The sequence below is a fragment of the Peromyscus maniculatus genome, chromosome 1, assembly GCF_049852395.1.
Source record: "Peromyscus maniculatus bairdii isolate BWxNUB_F1_BW_parent chromosome 1, HU_Pman_BW_mat_3.1, whole genome shotgun sequence".
NCBI classification, from domain to species: domain Eukaryota; kingdom Metazoa; phylum Chordata; class Mammalia; order Rodentia; family Cricetidae; genus Peromyscus; species Peromyscus maniculatus.
Window position 1 is genome coordinate 33,769,829 of NC_134852.1, and position 21,351 is coordinate 33,791,179.

At 40.1% G+C, this 21,351-nt stretch overlaps 1 protein-coding gene across 2 annotated transcripts in view; it reads right to left on the reverse strand.

The window, feature by feature from the left end:
• Positions 1-21,351, reverse strand: part of LOC121826266 (cell adhesion molecule CEACAM1-like) — a 47,743-nt gene that overhangs the window by 16,830 nt on the left and 9,562 nt on the right. For both annotated transcript variants that reach the window (XM_076574145.1, XM_076574142.1), the window contains 2 exons: positions 17,537-17,812; positions 11,574-11,849 (listed from right to left, as the gene is read on the reverse strand). In XM_076574145.1, coding sequence (XP_076430260.1) covers positions 11,574-11,849; positions 17,537-17,812 — 552 coding nt within the window. The remainder of the gene's footprint in view (positions 1-11,573; positions 11,850-17,536; positions 17,813-21,351) is intronic.

Sequence of the window (21,351 nt, forward strand, 5' to 3'; positions counted from 1 at the left end):
GGTGAATCATTAATCTCTGCTATGGACTAATATCAGCTCAAATGCTATAGATGAGTGTTTAAATTAAAAGAACTCAGGTAAACAAACCAAGGGCATTATTGAGCCCATTATTCCAGAAATTATAAATGACAGAAATGCGCTAGGGTATCAAAATTAATCTGAGGCACCACTGTTGACTGCTGACCCCACTACATGGAAATCTGATGCTCCTATCTGGGTAAAAAAATGAACTTTGAATGCTGAGAGAATTGTAGCTGCTACTTGTCTGGTGGGAGAGAAGCTTAAAAATAGGGCATATAAAGCCTCCCACCAGCCCTTGAGTCACCCCAATACTTGTTGGTTAGAAAAAAGCAGGCTTACAGGCTGTTCCAAGACCTTAAAATTTTAAATGAACTTTATTGGCGCAAAGGGGAGCTTCACAATCTAGATTGCCATCTCCCACAGCCACCCCTAGAATCCAAAATATAATTGTCATAGACTTACAAGATTGCTTCTTCACCATTCCTCCTCACCCTAAAGATTGTCAGCATTTAAGCTTGCCTTCTAACCCTGACACAATGGAAGTCAAAAGCTGACATGCAGAGCAGGAAATATGAGTTCTGTTTACCCAGAACTCATTTATTGAGCTGAGTGCCTCATCATATATACAGATTAACTATCAGAACTATCTGTTAATTATAGTTTCCTCACAGTCCCCCAACCCAATAATGTATGTGTGTATGTATGTATATATGTGTGTATGTATGTATATATATATATATTACACAGGTGACATCATATTTATAATATACTATAGGAACTATGAGTCTATAGATTGGCAGATAAGACTATACTGGTACTTTCTAATGTCTGTCCAACAATTACAAATTCTCTCCCTCTGGAAGCTCACCCATGAGGCCTACGTCCTTATGATTTATGGCTATGAAATAAAGAAATAATATACCATTTATTCCACTGCTTTTCAATTTTAGAAAGGCCTACAGCTCATAATTGGACAAATGCCTTACATATACTTCAAGAGCTCTTAACAATTGGTGCTTAACTTTTCATATCTCCCACTACAGGCATCCCTTATTACCCATAGGCCAAGCCACAAAGTTACACTTAAGCCTTTAGAACCTTCTCACTTGTATTTGTAAAGGTCCTGATGTTTCCATAATGTCAAAAAGAGAATATGCTTACATGTTTTCACAGGATACTGACCCATCTTTATGAATCCTGGATTGGCTGGTCATGCCATATACTAGGCCGCTGCAGGAAAAAGGTGCACTAAAGCTGCCAGTCTGAATACAGGCTGCTATTTACCTCTAGATATTTAATATTGAGCTGTGACTTTAAGAACAAATTGATACAATTTCAGATCCTTTTGATGAACTCTGTTCATCAATGATATCAAAACGTATAGAAATATGATTAGAAATAATCCTGTCCTAAATGAATTTTTATTAATTTTGATCAAAAGATAATCAAGACTTGAGATATATTATAAATAAAACATTCCAGATTTCATTCTCTGACTATCCTGCTTTTTGATTAAGACTCCAAAGATTCATAATCTTGCTCTGACAAATCACCACTATTATCATATTGCTAATATGTCTAAAGATTTTGTCTTTTAAGAGAGTTCTTATAAGTTTCAGGAGATCTAAATTCACCAACACTCACATCCAAGAAGGACCAGGAGGAATGCAACCTGACTACAGTTTATATCTTCCACTTATATATTTTCTTTTTCTTCTCTAGGATGGTGAATCTTTCCCTCTCTCCCTGGCCTGATAACCCCATCTCTCATCTGCTAAAACCATGCATTTAATATTCCATATGTATACTTAAGAGAAAAAGTTTCCTCCTTAAAATCCCTAAAATGCATGTTCTAATACATATATTTGTTTCCAGCAGAAATTCTGATGATTTAAAAAGTTACACATTGTCATCCTCTGGACCACAGAAATGCTGTCTAGCTGCAGGTCTGCACCCCATCCTCCATCCTCCATCCCACATGGATGTGCTGTCCAGCTCAGCCCTGAATCATGTCCTCTAGCACATGAGACAGAAAATCCTGCTACCCATGTCTTACCCTGCAGAGCCTGAAGCAGCCTGCTCTTCCTGGGTCCCCACTGTTCAACATACCTAAACTTATGGGACACTATGAAAACAGTGCGAAGATGAAAATTCAAAGCACTAAATGCCCACATAAAGAAGTTGGAGAAAACTCACATTAGAGATTTAACAGCACACCTGAAAGCTCTGGAACAAAAAGTAGCAAACTCACCCAGGAGGAATAGATGCCAGCAAATAATCAAATTGAGGGATGGCTGAAATCAATAAAATGGAAACATAGAACAATAAGAGGAATCAATGAAACAAAGAGTTGGTTCTTTGAAAAAATCAACAAGATAGACAAGACCTTGCCCAAACTAAACAAAAGGCACAAGGAGAGCATCCAAATAAACAAAATCAGAAATGAAAAGGGATACATGACAACAAACAATAAGAAAATCCAGAGAATCATCAGGTCATACTTCAAAAACCCTACTCCACAAAATTGGAAAATCTAAAAGAAATGGAGAATATTTGGATAGGTACTAGATACCAAAATTACATCAAGACCAGATAAACATTTTAATAGACCTATAACACATAAGGAAATAGAAACAGTAAAGAAATCTCCCAACCAGAAAAAGCCCAGGACAGATGGTTTCATCACAGAATTCTACCAGAATTTCAAAGCAGAGCTAATACCAATATTCTTCAAATTGTTCCACACAATAGAAACAGAGGGAACATTGCCAAACTCTTTTTACGAGGCTATAGTCACCCTGATACCCAAACCACACAAAGATGCAACAAAGAAAGAGAATTGCAGACCAATCTCCCTCATGAACATTGATGCAAAAATACTCAATAAAATACTGGCAAACCAAAATCAAGAACACAGTAAAATATATATATCACAATCAAGTAGGCTTCATACAGAGATGCAAGAATGGTTCAAAATACAAAAATCTGTCAATGTAATCCACCATATATCAAACTGAAAGAAAAAATCCACATGATCATCTCATTCGATGCTGAAAAAGCCTTTGACAAAATCCAACACCCCTTCATGACAAAGGTCGTGGGGTGATCTGGAATACATGGAAGATTCCTAAATGTAATATAGGCAATTTACAGCAATCTGACAGACATCATCAAATTAAACGGAGAGAAACACAAAGTGATTCCACTAAAATCAGGAAGAAGATAAGGCTGTCCACTCTCTCCATATTTATTCAATATAGTACTCAAAGTTCTAAGTAGAGCAATAAGACAACAATATAATATCAGGGGGATACAAATTGGAAAGGAAGAAGTCAAACTTTCCCTATTTGCAGAAGATACGATAGTATGCATAAGTGACTGGGAAATTTGTACCAGGAAACTCTAACAGCTGATAAACACCTTCCCACCTTGATGGCAGAAGACTGATTGGGTGAGTTGAAGTGTGAGGATCTTAGCAAGTGTCCTTTTCAACTTGCTGTTTCTAGGTTAGTTCTCCCTCTTTCTTCCAATCCTCAAATTCCATCAATTTCATCGAGGCAATCACGTAAAGCTGTGGGAATGTTAGACAGGACGATTGCAATTTTGTGTGTTGAATATCCAGTGTTTCTATCTTATTCTCAGGGTCTCAGTTGTGGCAGCCATGAATAAGTGGTCTCTTGTGGCTGGGACCTAAGTGACAGAAGGCCCAGGCTATTGACTCTCAATGTACCAGCTCCTCTGCAGAGACCATGGTTTCTGCAGTGGGGTAGGACAGCAAGGCAGACTCTGTAAGACCCCATTCCCCTCTGCTTGGTGACTGTGAAGAACTCAGTCTCAAACTTGTAGAAACTCTGTTGGAACTGCACTGCAATCTAAGATATGCCTGCTTCTCTGCCTACACAGAGATCATATCTTCATGTGTCCTGAGGGATATCTCAGGCTCACCTTCACAAGTATATTCCTCCACTAATAACTTACTTGTCTCAGCCCATCATGGCCACATCATGGAAGATGAAATCTAAATAATTACCAGGTTTAGAAATTTTGCATCAGACCCACTCCTTTATTCTCTCCCATTTTTATTTAGTAGCTATGTGAAAGTTTTACCTTTTGGATAACATGTGTCTCCCCACATCCCTTATGTATCAATGCTGTCCTCAATTCTTTACTCCTTGCTGTGACTATTTGGGACTCAAACCTCACCAGTCTGCTCAAGAGTGATTATTAATGCTAATGTTGACCAAGGTGGCATGGTATTTGTGATGTGGCTAGCCCAGTATTAGTATTTGGTTTCATCTATATGATGAGTCTGTCACATAGAAATTATTTCCATTCAGATGATGAAAAACTGGAGCTTAAAGTGGTTTTCAAAAATTACTTAAATCTGTATGGTTAATCAGAGATAGACCTGGCTACCTGGCTTCAAGGCTAGTACTAGCTGTAGAAATAATTGCAGCAACATTTTTTCTTCCTCTATGTGTGTATGTGTGTGTAATATAATAATGAAAGGCTACTTGATTATTATATTAAGTCTTTAAAACCTACTATGAGGCAGGTGAAGGATGTGATATAACCTAGCGTCCTAGCATCAGAGGCTAAGGCAGGAGGATTGTGAATTTGAGGCAAATCTGGGTTATATAATGAGACTCCTGTCCCCTAAAAGTTCCCCCAAGCTAGTAGAAGGAGAAAACTAAAGATAAGAATGAAGATTAAACAAAACAGAGACTAGAGTAACTGCACCAAATGTTGGTTCTTCAAAAATGGTTAACAACATTAGCAACCTTTTCTCAGATAAACTTTGAAAAAAGAGGATGGATATTAATACAATTTGAGACCTCACCATCCATTCTCAAGAATATGAAGAATTTCAAGAGCACTCAGTACTTATATGCTAACTGTTGTGTGGCCTAGATGCAATGGACAAATTCCTACAAACCTGGATTCTTTAGAGGTGAAATTGTGAAAGAAAAAAAAATTGAATAGCTGTATAACCAATAAGATTGGATCAACAAAAAATTGATAAAATTTCACAGACTTTAATAACAAAAACACTGAAACATGATGGAAGTCCAGTTCCGTGTAACAAAGACCACACATGGAAACCCACAGCCAACATCATATTCAGTGGGGAGACTGACAGCTTTTTCTCTAAGATCAGGAAGAACACAGGATGCTTCTGTGACCACATCTGTTCAAGAGACTCTTAGGAGTGCTACACAGAGCCATTAGGCTAGACAATGAAATGAAGGTGCCCAATTATGAGGTGCTAAAGATATCTGTAGATGACAGGAACTTGTTCACAGAAAATCCTTAACATTCTACAGAAAGTTCTCAGAACTAAATGAGCAAAACTAGTAAATTTGTTGGCTAATGAAATGAACATGTGTAGCAGGAATCTTAAAAGTTCTTATTGATAAAATCAAACCTGGAGCCAGGTATTGGGGTGAACTGGAAGATCAGAGAACAAGCCACAGCTAACCTCACCTGGTCAACTTCTCAGCTGGTCTTGTTTCCTCAGACTGGAAGCTTCTGTGTCCTCATCCCAATGGCTCTCAGCTGAACTGCTGCTCGAAAGCCTGAAGATTAACCAGCCAAATGCTTAACCAGCCAAATGCTGCTAGTTTCTGGTCTTCACGCCTTATATATATACCTTTCTGCTTTCTACCATCACTCCCTAGGATTAAAGGCTCACTTTCTGGGATTAAAGGCGTGAGTCATCATGACTGGCTGTTTCCAATGTGGCCTTGAACTCACAGAGATCCCAGATGGATTTCTGCCTCTGGAATGCTAGGATTAAAGGCATGTGCTATCACTGCCTAACTAGTGCCTTTTCTGTTCTCTGACCCCAGATAAGTTTATTAAGGTACACAATATTTTGGGGAGTACAATACCACCACATTTCCTCTCTTTTTGTCTGAAATTAAAGAAAGCTTATAACTAATACAAGAAAAACTATCCAGTAAATATATACAATATATACAGCCAAAAATTACATTAATGATGTCTAGTCCATTAACATTTGACGGATTCAGATAAAAACTCCATTATATATATTAACAATGTCCGGTCCAGTAACATCTGATAAACTCAGACCAAAAAATTTTCATTACTTATCTTATTTAAAACAAGTAGTTCCTTTTTAAAAGTAGATTCCATAATCTCCCTTTTTATCTTATTATATCCATATTCTCTTTTTTTCTTTTCATAATACATTCAGTAGTCTACCTTTTGTCACTTTTATATCTTCCCCTTTTTCTTCAGTGTAGATTCAATGATCTACCTATTTGTCCTATTATTTCTTTATCTTTTTTCTCAGAGTAGATTCAATGATCTATCTCATATCTTATTCTCTTTTTCTTTTTGCTTTCTAGGGGTGAAGGTATCTTTAGGGAATCTTGAAAAGAAAATTTTTGGGTTAATTGTCAAGTCTTATACCATTTGTCCAGTCTCTGCATAAAAGGAAAGTTCAGGGCTTGTTTCAAGTCCTTGTTCGAGTAGTCTGTCAGGCTGGATCATCTCAGCTAGCCATCTCAAAATTGTCCTAAGCAGTTTGTAGTCCAAAGCAGATCTTTCCATGGTGTTAATCAGCTTAATGGCTTTACCATAGTCCTTTTGAAGATTTCAAAGTTGCTGTTAGGTGTGGTCACGGTTCCATGCAGACGTGTGTGTGTGTGTGTGTGTGTGTGTGTGTGTGTGTGTGTGTGTGTGTGTGTGTGTGTGTGTGTGCCTCCTCTGTGGTTTGGAGCTATCACAGTCTGATAAATGTCTGCTCTCAGAACCATGAACATTCTTCCCTAGAACAGAAAATCTTCACAACAATTTCTCCCCACCATTTGTCTTGCCAAACTTTTCCAAACTGACCTTTGCCCATGCTTTCTTATAACATGATGGTCCTGGCAATTCTTCTCTGAACCAGCAGCAGTAAACCCTTCATCCCAGGTAGCAACATCACCACAGTCACCAACACAATGAGAAGGAGCTGGCAATGTGGAGCAGTAACCACTGCTTCCATGGTCCCACCACTGTTTGTGGCTCAGTCCGGGCCGAAGCTTCTCCCAAGCCTCCTAGGCCGGCCTCAAACTCGGGATCCTCCTGCCTCTGCCTCCTTCAGCAAATCCTACCGGCGTGCGCCACCATAACCGGCATTTTTCGTGAATTTGTACCACAAACGTTGGGCGCCAGATGTAGCAGGAATATGGTGGTATTCTATTTGTACTGAAATGTGATTTTAATTGTATGTTAATAAATAAAGTTGCCCGGGGGTCAGAGCTATTAGAGCCATAGAAAGAGCATGGCGGTGGTGGCGCATGCCTTTAATCCCATAGATCTCTGTGTGTTCAGGGATACAGCCAGCATTGAAGACATATGCCTTTAAGACCTAGAGGGCTGTACTTACAGGCAGTGACGAGGCAGTCATGTGTTTGGGTTTACAACCAATGAGAAGGCAGAACAGAAACACTATTTAAAGTCATACACACAAGAAATAGGTCTCTTTCAGGGAGCTAGGAGCACCACAGGAGGAAGGGTAAGATTTTAGCTCTGAGCTCTGACCTCTTGGCTTTCTCTTTTACATTGGTTCTGTGTTTCTTATCTCAATAAGACAGTTGGTTACATCTACAAACATGCCCAAGTGAGATGTATTATTGCATACTAATATTGACCATGAACAATTGGATTTTCGTTTTTTCTGACAGTAGTGGAACTTGAACCTAGTTCCTATTTCATGCCCAACAAGTGTTCAGCCCTTGAGCAATAGTCCCAACCTTAACAGTGAACAATTGGAAAGGAAATGAAGAAAGTATTTATTTATGAAAGCACCAAAAAGAATAAAATACTTAGAATTAACTCCACCAAGGAGATAAAAGACTTGCACTCAGAAAACTACCAAATAAGAGATGATGAAAGAATACAAGAAATGACAGCCATTGGGGTTGATGGGTTGGAAGACTTAATCTCATTATTACTGTTGTTCTGCAGTACTGGGATTGAACCCAGGACTTTATGCATGAGAAGCAATGCACTATCACTGAGCTATACTCTAAGCTCATCTTTCTAATTTTTATTTAGAAACAGGATGTCACTAAATTAACCAGGCTGGCCTGAATGGTTGTGGTAGGCACTCTTAGAACTTTGGTACTCCTGCCTCAGCTTCTAGAGTGGCTGGAATTACAGGCATGAGCCAGCTTGCCTGAAAGACTTTTTTTTAATAGATGACAATATCCCTGAATGTAGCCTATCAGTTCTATGCACATCAGATCAAAACCCCAGTGGCATTTTGCACAGAAATAGTAAAGTCCATTCTAGCTGTCCCAAAACTCACTATATAGATCAAGCTGGCCTCAAACTCCCAGAGATCCACCTGTCTCTGCTCCCAAGAGCTGGAGTTAGAGGCAAGCTCCACCATACCCGGCCTTAAAAGTATCTTGAAAACAAAACAAGAATAAAATTGCAGGACATCCTACATGATTTCATAATTTTAGTACAAAGCTGCAACAATCAAAATATTCTCCTGCTGACATAAAGGCAAACATACAGATCAGTAACATAGACTTGGAAAGCCCAGACCTGCTCATGGACCCTGGCCATGATTAAATTAAAGATTAGTTAATATGATAAATATGTGTGTTTATAGGGCACAGTTTTGCGTATATATTATCATGTGTGTCAGATATGCACAGTTGGCATATCCAGCATTTCATCTGTCACTTTTTATGTTTGTTAAAAACATTCATTTCTGCCAGCCCTTTTGTATTAAATAGTGTGAAACAGAGTTGTCCTATTGAGTTACAGAATTTGGAAGACATTCTTTTTTTTTTTCCAGACAGGGTTTCTCTGTGTAGCTTTGCACCTTTCCTGGAGCTCACTTGGTAGCCCAGGCTCGCCTCGAACTCACAAAGATCCGCCTGGCTCTGCCTCCCGAGTGCTGGCATTAAAGGCGTGCGCCACCACCGCCCGGCTGGAAGACATTCTTGCTGTCCATCTGACCCTCTGTGACCAGATGAGTTTTGATCAGGCTGCTAAGACTACACAATTTTGGAAGAATAATCAGTTAAAAAAGGGATGTTGGAGCCGGGCGGTGGTGGCGCACGCCTTTAATCCCAGCACTCGGGAGGCAGAGGCAGGCGGATCTCTGTGAGTTCGAGGCCAGCCTGGGCTACCAAGTGAGATCCAGGAAAGGCGCAAAGCTACACAAGAGAAACCCTGTCTCGGAAAAACCAAAAAAAAAAAAAAAAAAAAAAAAAAAAAAGGGATGTTGGGAAAATTGGATATCAAGGTAAAAGAATGAAATTAAGCCTTCACCTAACAACATATACAAATCAACTCCACACGGATCAAAGACCTAAAATGGATCAGAGCTGAAAGTCATCAGAATTTTAGGAGACAGGATGAAAGCATCTTGACATTGGATTTTGAATGTCTTTGTTATGATGCCATATGCATCATATGGGCCTTTTGGCTACATATATGTCTCTGCAAACATGCATGTTTGGTACCTGAGGAGGACAGAATAGGGTGTTGAATTCCTTGGAACTTCAGTTTCAGACAGGAATAAGCTCCCATGTGGGTGCTGGGAATTGAACCCCTTGTCCTTGGAGGAGCTGCGAGGGCTCTTACCTATTGAGCCATCTCATGTATTTGGTTTATGGGAGATTCCCAAGAAGAATCAACTCAAATAAGCCAAAGTTCTAGCAAAAGGCAAACTAGCAAGGCAGGAGTTTAATTATTTTTTTTTGTTTCTGTTTTTTTTTTTTGGATAATAACCACTCTACATGTGGTATGCATAAAAATCCCGTCAGACAGTTATGTGAGCAAAAGCCATGTGGACAAATTACATGTTCATGTTCATATGGCATCCGACATCACCATCCAGTGCTAATGAGGACACTATCCATCATCTTCATGACACAATCTCTCAGAAAACTATGAGATATATGAAAGGTATTTTTTTTGAAAAGAGAATATTTTATGTTTATAATATTTAAAAAATAAAAATACCTTAAAACATATTGAAGCAAAAACATAATTATTTCCAATAAAGGAAGTTACACAGAGAATAGCCACAATGCTTCATTCACCAAGTTTTCAAGACTTTACAAAGTAGAGTAACAAAAGGTCAATTATTGGAGCTGGACATGTGGCTTAGTGGTGTTTCGCAAAGGTATTTTTAAAAAAGGACCCAAATGAAATTTCTATACGGCTAAAATACTTGTGGGATAAAAAATATACTGAGCAGCATTAATAACACACACACACACACACACACACACACACACACACACTACTACGATTACTACTACTACTACTGCTACTACTACTATACACCACAAAAAAAAAAAAAACATTTATCAGAGAAGAGTCTTGTGCAAGGAGCATTATGATAAGAAACTCAGTATATGGGCCACCAAGATGGCTCAGTTGGGAAGAGCACCTGTCCTATTCACTCCCAGTACCTGCCCCAACTCCCACACAGATATAAATGCACAAACAATGTGGTACAGTGAAATGGCTTAGCAGATAGAGGGCTTCCTCTCCTACATGAGTTCAATTCCCTGTCCCCAGAGAAATGGCCCCCACAAATTTTCCTATGACCTCTACACACTATTCGGGGAACACCCATACAAAATGAATAAATATGAAAACATAATAAGAAACTCAATACAGGTCCTTTCTATGTATGGATTTTATATTTATGGATCAAAACCTTGGGAACAAACTACTTGGAAAAGTATCTCTACAGTGAAAAAATGTATTGTTTCCTCCTGTTTTGTCCTGTATTCAACACAATAAGACTAGTGTCTATGCAGTATTCATATTAGAGATTGGAAATAATCTAAAGAAAATTGGATTGTGTGGTATGGGATGTAGCATAACATGAATATTTTACTAGATTCTGAGGGTGGTCTGTGTGTCTGACTCAGACCCTAAACTCTTAATCACTTTGCATTTCTATTTGCTATACTGACATCTATGGTTGTTAATATTGACCGGGTCTCACAATGTAATCTGAGTTGGCCTTGTACTTCTTTTTTTAATAAAAATTTATTATTTTTTATTCTATTTATTTTACCTACCAACCACAGATTCCCCTTTCCTCATTCCCCAGCCCACCAGTGTTCCCACCCAATACACACCGTATTCCCACCTCCTCCAAGGCAAGTCTCCCATGGGGAGTCATCAGAGCCTAGTACATTAAGTTGAGTGGACTTGTACTTCTATGCCTCCTGCTTCATGCTCTCTCTCTTTTGAGACAGGGTCTCACTATGTAGCTCTTGCTAACCTGAAAAGGCTACAATGACCAGGGTGGTTAGGAACTCATGGAGATCCAACTTTCTCTGCCTCTGTTGTGCTGGGATTAAAGGCATGCAGCACTCTGCTCACCTTGCTTGGTGTGTTATCATGAGATTAACATGCATCCATCACCAAGCTGGCTATACTTGTATCTTGAGCCATGTTTTTCTCCTTATGACTTTGACCCATTCTGCACTCTTTTGATAAAGAAACTGCCCCCACCCCCAACACTATGGAGAAACAAGGGAGGAGAGTTCACTCACCTATTACGTCCAGCTGGATGGGGTCACTCCTCTTGGAACTGACTTCATTGGATACTTCACACTGATAGTCCCCGGAATTCAAACTCCTAGCAGGGACTATTTCCAGGGTGCTGTTGTTCTGGGACAGCCTCATGCTATTGGTGATCCTCAGACTCTGGCCTTTGAAGAGCCAATGGATTTTGACTCCAGTGTCATTTGACAAGCACTTCAGGATCACAGAGGTCAGGCCTTTGACCGTGGAGTTGGTGAATTGGATGGAGGGTTTAGTTACTGGTTCTGTGAATAAACAGTGAAGGGAACCAGCTGAGAGTCCTTCCCCCTCAGAGATCTCAGTCAGCTCACAGGGCCATAGAATGAAGGGGCCCTCTAAGATCACATGTTCAAGATATGGTCTGTAAGGAAAGAGCTGAATCTTCCTCGTACCAAGACCACCCACAGTGACCCTGACTCAGGGTATTTGTGTAGATTCTATACTGGGAGCCTCTTCAGCCCAATGTCCAAAAATTTCATGGTGGGGGGAATGTATTTCCCAATGATATTTGTGGTAATTCTTGCTCACATTTTCTGTGAGTGTGAACAGTTAGGTAGTGCCTTTATGAAATAGCCTTTTAATTTTTATTTAAAAAAATTGTCATAGGGTTAAGATGGCCTAGATAATCTTAAAGGTGTTAAAGGCTAGTCCTGAGGATGGGGATAAATCACTAACTGAAGAATTTCTGTTTGTAGAAAAAAATGTATTTCCTGCTTCGTGGATATCGATTAAATACTACAGAGAAGAAGTGAATAATCACAGTGATTACCATAGCCTACCACTCTAATGCTCAGTACTGATATTTTTGAGACAGGGTCTCACTGTACAATCCTAGCTCACTTGGAACTTGCTATGTAGACCAGACTGGCCTCAAACTCACACTGTCTTCCTGCCTTCCCTCCTCAGTGCTGGCATCAAAGATGTGTGCCACCACATTTAGCTGACATTTGTTTTTTGAACCTTGAGAAGAGTAAGCTAAAGAAAATCATCACCTGTCAGTGTCATGGTTTACCTTGACTCAGAGTAGTGCTCCCAGACACCTCTACCCACTCTTTCCATCCCATGGAGTCAGAGCTGAGCCAGCCACCCCACCCATGAGACAGGAGCAGACTTGGGAGCAGAGGTCTAGTCCCCATGTGTGGGTAATATTCTCCTTCAATTTGGAGAATAAGAAAGTGAGCACAGTTGAAAGCTCTGGATGTTCTTTGTAGGACATGGAGGTCATAAAATGAAAATGGAGGGGACAGGAAAGTTTGTGTTAGGTACTGTTGCTAGAGTTTTCCGCCTTGCCCACAGTCAGGACAAATCTTTGTCACCCGCCAGTCCCACAGCCGCTCAGACCCAACCAAGTAAACACAGAGACTTATATTGCTTACAAACTGTATGGCCGTGGCAGGCTTCTTGCTAACTGTGCTTATAGCTTAAATTAGTCCATTATTTTTTTAAACTTTCTATTTCTTTATATAACTGTCTATGTTCCTTTTCCTCTCTCTTCCAAGCCTATGTACATTTTTACACACATTGTAAAGCATTTAAAGTCTTGTTCCATCTGAATCTGTCTTATTGCGAACTTATTGCTTTAAACTGTAGCCTTCTAAGCCTGAAACGGCTCTGTGGCTGCTGGCTCCTCTCTGTTAGTCCCGCCTATCTTTCCTGCCTAGCCATGGCCAATCAGGTTTTATTTATTAACCAATCAGAGCAACTTGACATACAGACCATCCCCCAGCACAGCCAAGTGCAGACCATCTCAAACACCTGCACTCAGGCCCATGGTCCTAATCATCCTCTATACGGACCTGCTGGGTAACGCCACAAAGAACCCAAGAAGGGCTCCCACAGGACAAACAGAACATCCCACAGCAAGGTACAGAAAGAAATCTTGACCTTGAGGCTCTCTTAAGCATGAAAAGTCTCTTACACAACCAAAGGCTTTCCAAAACTGGCAGAACTTCCTCCTCACATTGCAAGCTCCATCCCTCTCAGCCAGAAATCAGAGAACCAGGAGGCCATTAGACATAGGGATGGAGCAGGAGGCTTGGGAGAAGAATGAGTTTTGCTTTTTCCCATAGACATGGGCTGGGAATGAAATGCTTCTGCACCTTTCCAGAAGGCTAAAAGACTCCACTCCAAACCTCGTGCTGATATTTTTGATACCCCCTTACTAAAGACTCCAATGTTCCTGACCCTGACATTAATCTGAACACCTACGAATAGATGATTTTCAACAAAGAAGCCCAAACACTACAATGGAAAAAAGAAAGCATCTTCAACAAATGGTGCTGGCATAACTGAATGTCAACATGTAGAAGACTGCAAATAGATCCATATCAGTCACTGTCCACAAAACTTAAGTCCAAGTAGATCAAAGACCTCAACATAAATCCAGTTATTCTAAACCTGATAGAAGAGTAAGTAGGAAGTAAGAGAAGAAGAGAAAGTCTTGAACGCATTGGCACCACAGATCACTTCCTAAATATAACACCAGTAGCACAGACACTGAGAGAAACAATTAATCAATGGGACCTCTTGAAACTGAGAAGCATTTGTAGAGCAAAGGACATGGTCAATAAGACAAAATAACAGCCTATAGAATGGGAAAAGATCTTCACCAACCCCATATCTGACAGAGGGCTGATATCCAGAATGTATAAAGAATTCAGGAAAATAGACATCAAAACACGAAACAGTCCAATTAAAAATGGGCTATAGAGCTAAACAGAGAATTATCAACAAAAGAAGCTCAAATGGCTGAAAGACACTTAAGGAATTGCAGCATCCTTAGTCATCAGGGAAATGCAAATCAAAACAACTCTGAGAGACCATCTTACACCTGTCAGAATGACTAAGATCAACAACACTGAACACAGCTTATGTTGGAGAAGAAGTAGAGCAAGGGGAACACTCCTCAACTATTAGTGAGAATGCAAACTTGTACAGCCACTTTGGAAATCAGTATGGTACTTTCTCAGAAAATTGGGAATTGATCTCCCTTAAGACCCAGCGATATCACTCTTGAGCAAATACCCAAGGAATGCTCAATCATACCACAAGGACACATGCTCAACTATGTTCATAGTAGCCTTATTTGTAATAGCCAGAACTTAGAAACAACCTAGATGCCCTTCAACTGAAGAATAGATAAAGAAAATGTGGTACATATACACAATGGAGTACTACTCAGCAGAGAAAAACAATGACAACATGAAATTTGCAGGCAAATGGAGGGAACTAGAAAAAATCATCCTGAGTGAGGTAACCCAGACTCAGAAAGACACACATGGTAGCTACTCACTCATAAGTGGATACTAGATGAAAAGCAAAGGATAACCAGACTGCAACTCACAGCTCCAGGGAGGCTACCTAGTAAAGAGGACCCAATGAAAGACACAGGATTGCCCAACAATGGAGAAATGGATGAGATCTACATGAGCAAACTGGGGTTGAGAAGAGGTAATGGAGGGCAGGGGTCAGGAGAAAGAGAGCTTAGGGGAGCAGAAGGTCCTAGCTGGATCAGGAACAGAGTGGGAAAACAAGGAAAGAGATATCATGATAAATGAAGACACTACGGGAATAGGAAGATGCAGAGTGCTAGAGAGATCCCCAGAAACCCACATAGATGACTCCACTATAGACTACTGGCAGTGGTTGAGAGGGTGCCCGAGCAGACCTACACTGGTGATCTGATGGCCGAACACCCTAACTGTCATGATAGAGCCCTCATCCAGGACAATGGAAGCAGATGCAGATTTCCTCAGCCAATCCCCAGGTGGAGTCCCAGGAGTCCAATCCAGAAGAGAGAGGAGGGATCATGTCAGCAAGAAAGAGATAACAAGACCATGATTGGGAAAAGTACAGAGAGAACTAGGCAAACTATTGGAAACACATGAACTGTGTCCAATAGCTGAGGAACCCTCATGGAACTGGATTAGGCCCTCTAGATAAGTGAGACAGTTCTGTAGCTTGAACTCTTTAGGAGGACCCCAGGCAGTGGGACCCAAACCTGTCCTTACTACATGAGCTGGCTTTTTGGAACTTACTGCCTGTGCTGAGACACTTAGATCAGCCTTGGTATAGGGAAAGGGGTTTGGACCTTCCCCAACTCCAGATACCAGGCTATGCTGACTCCCCAGGGAAGACCTTGCCTTGGAGGAGGTGGAAATGAGGGGTGGGTTGGGAGGGAATGCTGGAGGTAGGAGCAGGGAGGACAGGGAATTCCGTGGTTGAAATGAAAAACAAATAGAACATCCCTTAATAAAAAAGAAAAATATATATAAATATAAAAAATTCATTTGTGCTGGCTCTTTTGAAATTATTGCTGTGAAACAGACTTGCCTTATTGAGTTACAGAAATTGGAAGGCATTCTTGCTGTCCATCTGACCCTTTGTGACAAGATAAGTATTGATCAGGCTGCTAATATTCTTCAATGATGAACAAATAATCAGTTATACAAGGGATGTTGGGAAATTGGGATATCCAGGTAAAAGAATGAAGTTAAGCCTTCACTAACAACATATACAAATCAGCTCTACACGGATCAAAGATCAGAGCTGAAGGTCATCAGACTTTTAGGAGACAGGATGAAAACATCTTGAAACTGGATTTCAAATGATGTCTTTGTTATGATGCCAGATGCATCATTTGGACCTTTTGACTGCTTGTATGTCTCTGCACCACATGCATGTTTGGTATATGAGGAGAAGAAAAGAGGGTGCTGAATTCCTTGGAACTTCAGTTACAGACAGTAATAAACTGCCCTGTAGATGCTGGGAATTGAACCCCTGTTCATTCAAAGAGTTGCTAGGGCTCTAAACTATTGAGTTATCTCTAGTCCCATAAACCATATGTATACACACACATACTACTACACAGAAAACATTTATTAGAAAAAAGCATCTTGTGCAGGGATGTCATGCTTCAAATGTCAGCATGAGGATAAGAAACTCAGTACATGGGCCACCAAGATGGCTCAGCTGGGGAGAGGGCCTGCTGAACTCACTCCCAGTACCTACCCCTAACTGCCACACAGAAATAAATGCACAAACAAATGTGGGCCAGTGAAATGGCTTAGCAGATAAAGGGCTTGTTCACTCACTTGAGGTCAATCCCCTGTCCCTGGAGAACTGGCTCCCACAAATTGTCTCCTGACCTCCACTCATTGGTGTGGGACATGCACACAAAATGAACAGATATGAAAATGCAGTAGGGAACTCATTACAGGTCCTTTCTATTTATGGATTTTATATTTATGGATCGAAACCTTGGAAACAAACTACTTGAAAAAGTATCTCAATAGTGAAAAATACATTTTTTCCTCCTATCTTTGTCCTGTACTCAACACAGTAAGACTAGGGTCTATGCAGTATTCATATTAGGCATTGGAAATAATCTAAAGAAGATCTGAATATGTTGAAAGAAGTGTAGAGTAACATGAATATTTTACTAGTTTCTGAGGGTTGACTATGTGACTGACTCAGACCCTAAACTCTTAATCACTTTGCATTTTTATTTGCTCTATTGACATCTATTGTTGTTAATATTGACCGGGTCTCACAATGTAATCTGAGATGGCCTTTACTTCTATGCTTCCTGCTTCATACTCTCTCTTTTGGGACAGGGTCTCTGTGTAGCTTTGTGCCTTTCCTGGGACTCTGGCTAACCTCAAACTGGCTACAAAACCACAGTGGTTGGGAAATCTCAGAGACCCAACTGTCTCTACCTCTGCTGTGCTGGGATTAAAGGCATGCAGCACTCTGCTCACCTTGCTTGGTGTGTTATCATGAGATTAACATGCATCTATCACCAAGCTGGCTGTATTTGTATCTTGAGCCATGTTTTTCTCTTTGTGACTTTGACCCATTCTTCACTCTTTTGATAAAGAAACTGCCCCCACCCCCAACACTATGGAGAAACAAGGGAGGTGAGTTCACTCACCTATTATATCCAGCTGGATGGGGTCACTCCTCTTGGAACTGACTTCATTGGATACTTCACACTGATAGTCCCCGGAATGTGAACTCCTCGCAGAGTATATTAGGAGGGTGCGGTTGTTCTGTGACAGCTCCATCCTCTCTGTGAGCTCCACACTCTGACCATTGAAGAGCCAATGGATGGAGATCCCAGTGTCGTTTGACAAGCAGGTCAGGAACACAGACATCATATCTTTGAATGTGGAGTTGGTGACTTGGATGGAGGGTGGAGTCACTGGCTCTGTGGAAAAATAGTGGAGAAGACCAGCTGAGAATCCTTCACCCTCAGAGATCTCATCCAATTCACAGGGCCCGTAGAATGAAAGGGCACAAAGAGAGCATCCAATTAAATAAAATCAGAAATGAAAAGGGATACATGACAATAAACAAAAGGAAAATCTAGAGAATCATTAGGTTACTCCTCAAAAACCCTACTCCACAAAATTGGAAAATCTAAAAGAAATGGAGAATTTTGTGGATAGGTACCATATACCAAAATTACATCAAGACCAGATAAACAATTTAAATAGACCTATAATACTTAAGGAAGTAGTAACAGTAATCAAATCTCCCAACCAGAAATGGCACAGGACCAGAAGATTTCATCACAGAATTCTACCAGAATTTCAAAGCAGAGCTAATACCAATATTCTTCAAATTGTTCCACACAATAGAAACAGAAGGAACATTGCCAAACTTTTTATGAGGCTACAGTCACCCTGGTAAACAAACCACACAAAGATGCAACAAAGAAAGAGAATTGAGGCCGGGCGGTGGTGGCGCACACCTTTAATCCCAGCACTCGGGAGGCAGAGCCAGGTGGATCTTTGTGAGTTTGAGGCCAGCCTGGGCTACCAAGTGAGTCCCAGGAAAGGCGCAAAGCTACACAGAGAAACCCTGTCTCAAAAAAAAAAGAAAGAAAGAAAGAAAGAAAGAAAGAAAGAAAGAAAGAAAGAAAGAAAGAAAGAGAATTGCAGACCAATCTCCCTCATGAACATTGATGCAAAAATACTCAATAAAATACTGGCAAACCAAAATCAAGAACACAGATATATATATATATATATATATATATATATATATATATATATATATATATATATATATATATCACAATCAAGTAGGCTTCATACAGAGATGCAAGAATGGTTCAAAATACAAAAATCTGTCAATGTAATCCACCATATATCAAACTGAAAGAAAAATTCCACATGATCATCCCGTTAGATGCTGAAAAAGCCTTTGACAAAATCCAACACCCTTTCATGACAAAGGTCTTGGGGTGATCAGGAATACATGGAAGATTCCTAAATGTAATATAGGCAATTTATAGCAATCTGACAGCCAACATCAAATTAAATGGAGAGAAACTCAAAGCGATTCCACTAAAATCAGGAAAAAGACAAGGCTGCCCCTCTCGCCATATTTATTCAATGTAGTAGCCAAAGTTCTAAGCATGCAATAAGACAACAAATAAAATCAAGGTGATACAAATTGGAAAGGAGGAAGTCAAATTTTTCCTATTTGTAGAAGATACGATAGTATGCATAAGTGACAAGGAAATTTCTACCAGGAAACTCCTACAGCTAATAAACACCTTCTTCCCACCTTGCTGGGGGAAGACTGGGTGAGTTGAAGTGTGAGGATCTTAGCAAGTGTCCTTTTCACCTCTACACTTCTTTCAATCCTCAAATTCCATCAATTTTATCGAGGCAATCACGTGAAGCTGTGGGAATGTGAGAAAGGGCTATTGCAATTTTGTGTGTTGAATATCCAGTGTTTCTATCTTATTCTCAGGATCTCATTTGTGGCAGCCATGAATAAGTGGTCTCTTGTGGCTGTGACCTACGTGACAGAAGGTCCAGGCTATTGACTCTCAATGTACCAGCTCCTCTGCAGAGACCATGGTTTCTGCAGTGGGGTAGGAAAGCAAGGCAGACCCTGTGAGACCTCATTCCCCTCTGCTTGGTGACTGTGGAGAACTCAGCCTCTAACCTGCAGAAGCTCTGTTGGAACTGCTCTGCAATCTGCATTGCCTCCTTCTCTGCCTGTACAGAGATCATATCTGCATGTGTCCTGAGGGCTATCTTAGGCTCACCTTCCCAAGTATATTCCTACATTAATACCTTGCTTGTCTCAATCCATCATGATCACATCCTGAAGGGTAAAAACTAGTAAATTACCAGGTTTAAGAATTATGCATCAGACCCCCCTCCTTTTTTCTCTCCCCTTTTATTTAGTAGCCATGTTACTGTGGCTTCACCTTTTGGATAACTGTGTCTCCCCAAACTCCTAATGTATCAATGCTGTACTCACAATGTTACTTCTTGTTGTAACCATTTGGGGCTCAAACCTCACCAGTCTGCTCAAGAGTGATTATTAATGCTAATGTTGACCAAGGTGGTATGGCATTTATAATGTGGCTGGCCTTGTATCTGGTTTCATCTATATGGTGAATCTGTCACATAGAAATTATTTCCATTCAGATGATGAAAAACTGGAGCTTAAAGTGGTTTTCAAAAACTACTTAAATCTGTATGGTTAATCAGAGATACACCTGGCTACCTGGCTTCAAGGCTAGTACTAGCTGTAGGAATAATTGCAGCAACATTTTTTTCTTCCTTTGTGTATGGTATTTTGCAAAAAAAATGTTACTGAATTATTATATTAAGTCTTTAAAAACTACTATGAGGCAGGTGAGGATAGGATATAACGTAGCATCCTAGCATCAGAGGCTGAGGCAGGAGGATTGTGAATTTGAGGCAAGTCTGGGTTATATAATGAGACCACTGCCCCCCTAAAAGTTCCCCCATCCTAGTGGAAGGAGAAAACTAAAGATGAGGATGAAGATAAAGAAAACAGAGACTAGAGTAACTGTAAGAAACAGACGAACCAAAAGTTGGTTCTTCAAAAATGATTAACAACATTAGCAACCTTTTCTCAGATAAACTTTGAAAAAAGAGGATGGATATTAATACAATTTGAGACCTCACCATCCATTCTCAAGAATATGAAGAATTTCAAGAGCACTCAGTACTTATATGCTAACTGTTGTATGGCCTAGATGCAATGGACAAATTCCTACAAACCTGGATTCTTTAGAGGTGGAATTGTGAAAGAAAAAAATTGAATAGCTGTATAACCAATAAGATTGGATCAACAAAAAATTGACAAAATTTCACAGACTTTAATAACAAAAACACTGAAACATGATGGAAGTCCAGCTCCGTGTATCAAGGGCCACACATGGAAACCCACAGCCAACATCATATTCAGTGGGGAGACTGACAGCTTTTTCTCTAAGATCAGGAAGAACACAGGATGCTTCTGTGACCACATCTGTTCAAGAGACTCTTAGGAGTGCTACACATAGTCATTAGGCTAGACAATGAAATGAAGGTGCCCAATTATGAGGTGCTAAAGATATCTGTAGATGACAGGAACTTGTTCACAGAAAATCCTTAACATTCTACAGAAAGTTCTCAGAACTAAATGAGCAAAACTAGTAAATTTGTTGGCTAATGAAATGAATATGCCCAAGTGAGATGTATTACTGTATACTAATATTGACCATGAACAATTGGATTTTCGTTTTTTCTGACAGTAGTGGAACTTGAACCTAGTTCCTATTTCATGCCCAACAAGTGTTCAGCCCTTGAGCAATAGTCCCAGCCTTAACAGTGAACAATTGGAAAGGAAATGAAGAAAGTATTTATTTATGAAAGCATCAAAAAGAATAAAATACTTAGAATTAACTCCACCAAGGAGATAAAAGACTTG